Raw genomic sequence first — 6,943 nt, 5'->3', positions numbered from 1 at the left:
TAAATCACAATTTAAAATGCACCAAGAGAGAAGAAAAGGAAAGTTGGGCAACATAACTGTAGCAGTTGCAACAAACTTTCAGAACTGTTTAAAACACAAAGCATAGCGAGAAGCTCTACATAAAGCAAGAATGTAACTTCATAACAAAATACACTATAAGAAATGTTGAAACATTACTTAAAAATATATCAAATGCCTATCAAGATTATTTCAGACCATGATAAGGAAACTTCTGCTCCTACATAGTAATCCTTCTCCTTCTTAGTTTTCACAGACAGTAGTGCAGAAGTTACTGCAAAGTGGCGTTCACCTCCGAAGACTCTAATGTGTTCTAGGCATTCTCAAGCACAGGAGCCATTCCACCCACCTTCTCTGTAGATGTCTACTGAATGAGAAGTATCTTGTCTTGGGTAAGACAAGAAAGGAGTAGGATCCATGACATACATCTGCACTTCTTCACAAATCTTGCTGTCAAAATTTACCTGTGGGAATTACCAGAACCTTTTAATGTACAGAAAATGAAGTACAGACATTGGGAGCAGATTTGGTGAGTAATTACATGCAGTGCTGAATTCACCACTTTTCAAATACGCAGAAAAATAGGATGACTTAAAGTCAGCTTTAAGGTTATATCTTAAGCATTCATATGCTGGGACCAGTGCTCTAGTGTGATTGTAATTGTCAGCCTACGTGCTATTTTTTATTTGGATTTGTTTCATTTAGTGGTGTTTACAAAACCAGGTATTTTTTCTGACTTTTGCAAAAAAAAATTGCAATGCTATGCACACTTCTGTCAAATGATGAAGCAACATTTCTACAACTAACAAGACTGGAGTTGTTAAAGTTCCCTCACACATACAATTAGTGTAGAAATACAAAAAGAAAACAGCTTACTGTTTCCATCCACTTGTTAGTTCATAGCATAGCACACAACTGCTTCTGCATTTGGTGCAATTTGAAAAAGTGAAATTATCCAGATCTGGGCGTGGAAACAACAGCTGGGAGCACACAGGAACTTTCTCAAATGGATTTGCCACCAATAGAGAAATTGATTTTCCATCCATAATTGATACCTTGTCAGGAGGCACTGGTCGTCTTTCTTTTCCAACCACATACTCATGTCTCCACATGACAGCTTTATCCTAAGCTTCCAGGTCTCCAGTTATGCCATACATGACATCCCTCGATCAACGACTAGTCTTTGAATTAAAGAAATGAAAGCAGGCACATGCTAGAAGATAAGGATAGCTTCAATCCTCTAAAGGAACTATAGAACAAAAGCATTATTGTTTTTCAAAACCAAAGTCACTGACCTGGAAATGTTCATCAGGCATGAAGTGTGCCGTACATCTCTGCCTGCACTGCTGCTACCCAGCAAAGCCTGACGAAGCCATTGTCTGCGGCTAGGGCAGGTGCCACCTGGCTTGGATCAAAAGGTAGAAGCCATCCGTATATTATCAACGTACCATAAGACAACCCAAATGAAATTCATTTCAAGCAACATGCAGAAAACAGAGGTGTTTAGCAGAACAGAAGGGAACAAACGTGAGAAAGGCTATTTGCCCATGTGCACGACAAGTGAGTGAAGGAAAGGACAGAACCCCAGCGCTCGCACACCCTCCCTCTGACCGTCCCCCTCCGGAGTGTGCCCTTTTACACGAGTCTTGAGTTTTCCGATTTTCCTTTGGTGTTTGATGTAGCTCTTGGGTACCAGCCCAGGGTGGTGACACCAACGCCCCAGGGATCAGAGCCCACAGGGCTTGGGGCCTGGGGGGCAGCACATGTCCCCTGCCCACACCTCCAGCGCTCCGAAACTGCCGTTACTTGCAGCAGGAGCAGAGGGTGCCCAGATCGCTGCCCTGCACCAGCAGGACCTGCAGGTAGGGAGCTTAGGGAAGAGGCTTGGTACATGTCAGGCCGCCATCACCAGTTCGGTAGCTGGCACAGGAAACCCCTCCAGTGGCTCCTTGGGGGTCGTTGGCACCTGCAGGCTCAGATCCTCCCAGAAACAAGGAGCCGTGGCTGCTGCCAGCAGTGCCTGCGGCAGAGGTGCTAGGGCCTCCTTGCTCCCAGGTGCTGCTGTGGAAATGGCACTGGGTACCCGTTCGTTTCCTTCTCCAAACAACTGACTTCCCAGTATACGGTCAGGACATCTCTTTCTTACCCTATGATCTATCTTGCATGAGAAAATAAATGGGGGTTCAGGTTATAAGTGTACTATGGCTATGTTTATAAACACTGGTTTTAATACAGTAACAGCACTTCGTTTAAACAGGCAAGCTCATTTATTAAGACAGGCTACATAGAAGGTACATTTAAGGCATTGTTTCCATTTGGATTGTCTGTGTCCCCCTCACTTGCTTGAAAAGTGGCCATCTGCCATATCAGCATCTTCCCATCTTGAAAATTTGGACATCCTTTCTATTTTCACTGCAAGCAGAAGAAAAATATTTTAGAAGAGAAGCATTACACTTGAATTTGACAGACATTTTATAAAGCGGACTCCCCCATGTCTTTCTATGTGTTCAATTAAATGCAGCGATGCATTTAATTGCATCACGTACGGCAAACATTGCTGCAAAGTAATTGTGATGCAAAGACTTATGAATCACACACACAGAGCAAGCAGCATACCAGACAGCCTCGCATTGGGCTTTGTTACCTATAAAAACCTGACAAAGCCACATGCCAATCTGAGACGTATCAAAACACATGACAAATCTCGCCTTGAGGACTGAAGTGTCCATTACAAAGCACTAATGCAAGTCAAACTTCACAGTCCCTGAAGTAGGAAACAGTTCTAATGATTACAAAATCTCCCCCTTTCACATGGAAATTCAGTGGGAAGGGTGTGCAACCTGATGCATCTCTGCATCCCAGGCTTCACTAAAATTTGAACATGTGGTTCTCTGAACATTGGAATCTTCTTTATGGAAATTTTAGCCAAGTCTCCCTTAGTTTAGGAACATTAGATTTTTTTTTTGGAAGTCCCATATATGGTACTTTAGGGCACTCCATTTACAAATCTCATTTTACCAAGCAAGTGCAGACACAAAAAGAAGGTGATAGAATGCAAACTGCCCTAGATCTTCGGTTCCTTTTCCTATCTTAATAGGATCAAGCTGTTTTTACTCCTCATGAAATTCAAGAGGCTTATGATTATCCAAAAGCAGGGATAATCTCTACTAACAGTTGTATCAGGGATCTTTTAACCAGAAGGCAGTGGAACAGATTAGGAATATGAAAGGAAAAATCAAGCCCAGGGGATGTAAAACACATGTAAAGATGTAAGGAAAAGTTCTGGCTGAAGGACAGCCCTTACACTAAACCCTGCAGAGACAGCTCCGGCTGCTGGGTCTGTTTCCAAAGAGTTTGTGGTGCTGCCAGACTAGGTTTAAATTAAGATCAGCTGTTGTCACTGCTACTGGACACCAAGTGTGGAAGAGATCTGTGATTTGCATTTGAGCACCCACTTAAGAATGGATTAGATCTAAGCTTTAATTAAAAAAAAAAAGGCAGAGAGGAAGACCAGATTTGGTCTACAGTTAATGGGCTGCACTACAGAACCAAGGATGAGCAGGGTTTGTCCTGCACCTTTGCTGCAGGTGTCTCATGTTACTGTGGATCAGCCACAGCAACCTCTCCTGCAGCACTCTTGATGCACACGGGGCTCCCCAGGTGCCCACACAGTCTTGCACGGCTAAAAGAGCCCATGGGCGGTACTGCCTTGGCCATCAGGGAAGTACAACTCCCTTTAAAACGTCCTTTAATGGGCTTAAACACGGGCTGGAGGCGACCTGCAAGTTGGCTGTTGAGAATCGGCTAAGTTAATTTAGAACTGACTGTTTTGTGATTCACTATGGGATATGCCCATATATCTGTTTCTACACTGCCACTTTACACTATTTATCCCAGCCACCACTGGTCATGCAGCTTTTTAAGAAGGGCAGAAAGATTTCTTTGTTCTCCCCTTGTAAGGAGTGTGATGACTGTACCTTAGACTCCTTGAAATGAAATGACCATTGCTTATGACTATGAACCATTTTTCAAAGCTGAAATTCTTCCAATAAAAGTGTTTTATCCTTGTTGTGTTCATGCCAAGTCAAACACTTTAGAACAACTCCAGACTGAACTAGAAAGCCACTGAATACACCAACTACTGAATAAAGAAAAAAAATCAGAATAGTATCTAATCACCCTGTGATCAGATGCCAGAAAAAAAAGATGGTTAAGATAAAAATCTGTCTTGTGTGTGTAACTGGATTAAATCCCGTGTTTCACACAAAGCATGTACATTACATCTCATACTAATAAGATGTAAACCCCATCATGAATTACTTAAAGAACTGAGTGGAAATAAACAGCAGGTTTGCCTATAGAACGCTTTCTGCTATGTGCAGCGCTGTATTTAGGAATCTACCATGCAGCCATCTGAAACTGAGGGATCATGCCTAAAAAAATGAAACATCCTAGAAATGTAAGGCTAGATCTCAAAGCCCATCATTCTGCTCTGAGAAGGGATCAAATACACTGTTTAGGTCCTGAGACCTCCTGTCTGTATCTCCACGACATGGATTTGCACCCTATGTGCGATACTTAGCGCTTACCTTTGACTTTTATAATACTGATTTCAGTCCATTTCTCCAGTTCCCTGGGAATTTTGATATTGTCCTGCACAGATCATTGTATCTTATGCCATTTTGCAAATTTTTATTGTCTTGTTTCTGATATCCAATTTATTACAAAAATATTGAATTATATACCACACCTAAAGGAAATCCCACTTAATAGCTCTTTCTAATTTGACTGTAAAATGCTGATTACTGCTTTGAAACCACAGCATTTCAAGCTGCTCTGACTTCATCCTGTAACAATTTCAGCTGAATAACAATTTGTCTGCTTATGTGAATGTCAAATGGAGCTATGTAAAATGCCTTATTAATGTCATGGAGGAACACTTCTGTTTCTTCCTACTCTGCTAGGCCAGTTATCTTGCCAAAAAACTAAATCTCATGGATTTGATTGGCTTTCTGACAAATCTGTATCAGTTTTGCTTACTCCCTTTTTTACCTCTGTCTGTCTACAAGTCAACCGCTTAACAACTTACTCCAACATCATTCTAGGCAGCAAAGATGGGTAGGCTCCTAATATGCAATGTATCAGCACCTCTTTTCTCCCCTTTTCACAGATTATACTGTGTTCCCTTTGATTCCCTGGTTGTTTTTGTGTTGGGTTTTGTTTTGTTTTGTTTTTTCCAGATTGTAGGTTTACCAACTCCCTTTGCAACTTGTTATTTACTTGGGTAATTTGTGATGTACTGTGGTGAAGATGTTACCAAATTCTGCAGATCTGCATATCTTTAAACATACTTTGACACACTTGGGCACTTTCTTTAAAATATTATTTCCTTAAGTACCCTTTCATACCTCTGACACTTTCCTTATGTTCCCTCTATCTCGGTCATTTGAATTCTGTAAATTATCTGGTCACAATTAATATTTAATTGTAATTTATTTTTAATAATATACAATTAATATTTAATTGTAAATTATCTAATCACAATTAATATTTCCCCCACCCCAAAGTCAGAAACATATTTCAGCCTTCCCTTTCTTGAGATCTATCTATTTGTAATTTTGTAAATGCCCATCACTGCTGTTGTGCTACTCTCACTTCTTCCCTCTGCTGGAAACAGAAATTCTGTTATTTCATTTATATAAATACCTTTCACCATCAAATTCAATTCATAAGCAGTTCCTCCGAGTTGGTACTCAGAGGATGCTCTATAGAGGCTTCCAATCAATCATAATGGGGGGTAGCAATGCTCATTAAGTACTGATTGTCTGTTTTCAATTTGTTTAAAAAAATACCCTCTCTCAAATATTGGGAGATCTTTTTCTTGATTTTTAAACAACCTGAATGGCAAAATAGTATTTTCTCTTAACATTTGGCATTCTTACTCTTCCCTGTGAAAGGGAGTACAGGAGATTGGATCTTGAATGTAAACCTTTTGTAGTAAAAGCTGCATTTTGTGTGCGATATTTCATGTTTTCTGATGGAGAGTGTGGAAGAGGCTGGCATTATACGTAATGGCAATGTGACACTGCATGAACGTGACCCCCTCTGAGATGCTCCTCCTTAAGAATTACAAAAGCAAATATTCAGTACTCCCAGCTAACTGAATCCAATCATCTAAGCCATTTACAGGTATCATGATAAAAGCTGTTGCAAGGGACTGATAGTTGAGAGGACACTGCTAAAACTGCAGCTTAAAAGACCGCGAATGGTCCAAAGCCAATAATCTGTCAGTTAACTGGGATGTCAGGGTGAATATTTTGCTTGGATATAGGGAAGAGAAGATTAGGATGTCAATTAAGTAACTACCTGTTTGAAAGGCAGAGCACACACTCATTCGAGTAGGTCTCTCCATCTGTCCCGCAGACTGGATTGTAGTCCCTTGGACATCCAGGCACACCGTACTTGTAGCAAGCGGGCTAGGGAACACAGGTATGTAAGAAGTCTAAGACACACCATTTGAAACAGGTCTCCGATCAGCGGTGGATCCGAGAGTTTCTGAAGAACACTGGCACGCTCATGGACAGAAAAGAGCGTTAAAAAGTGCCCCATGATCTTTCATGCTCTTAGGGGAATTTATCGCTTGAAGCTTGGCTTCTACTGCCTGGCACGGCTTGAGCTGTGGCGTCAGGGGATACGCGTGCTACAAAACGCCGCTCCTTCCGACGCCTTAGCATCAGCGGGACACATGGGCGTCAAGTTACCGTGAAGGGCAACCACAGATGGAGCTGGGAAGAGATGGGAATCCCCAGGGCATGTGTGCTGCAGCCCTTGGCAAGCCGGGTGCCAGGCTCCCGGGAGCCCGCAGCTGTGGGGAGAGACGCCTGGGGTGTCTCCCGGGCCTGGGCAGGGCTACCGGTACGCCAGC

The 6,943-nt window shown here is 42.0% G+C and overlaps 1 protein-coding gene across 1 annotated transcript; it reads right to left on the bottom strand.

Moving 5' to 3' along the window:
- Positions 1-2,384: 2,384 nt before the first annotated feature.
- Positions 2,385-6,494, bottom strand: LOC104615883 (trypsin inhibitor ClTI-1-like; the record flags this gene model as incomplete). The annotated part of the gene is made up of 2 exons (XM_010287552.1): positions 2,385-2,430; positions 6,385-6,494. Coding segments are annotated over 2 exons (156 nt in total), but the record flags the coding sequence as incomplete, so codon positions are not given.
- Between the last annotated feature and the right edge of the window lie 449 nt (positions 6,495-6,943).

The sequence above is a fragment of the Phaethon lepturus genome, unplaced genomic scaffold (genome assembly GCF_000687285.1).
Source record: "Phaethon lepturus isolate BGI_N335 unplaced genomic scaffold, ASM68728v1 scaffold56905, whole genome shotgun sequence".
Lineage (NCBI taxonomy): Eukaryota > Metazoa > Chordata > Aves > Phaethontiformes > Phaethontidae > Phaethon > Phaethon lepturus.
This window is presented reverse-complemented; position numbering and strand designations above follow the sequence as displayed.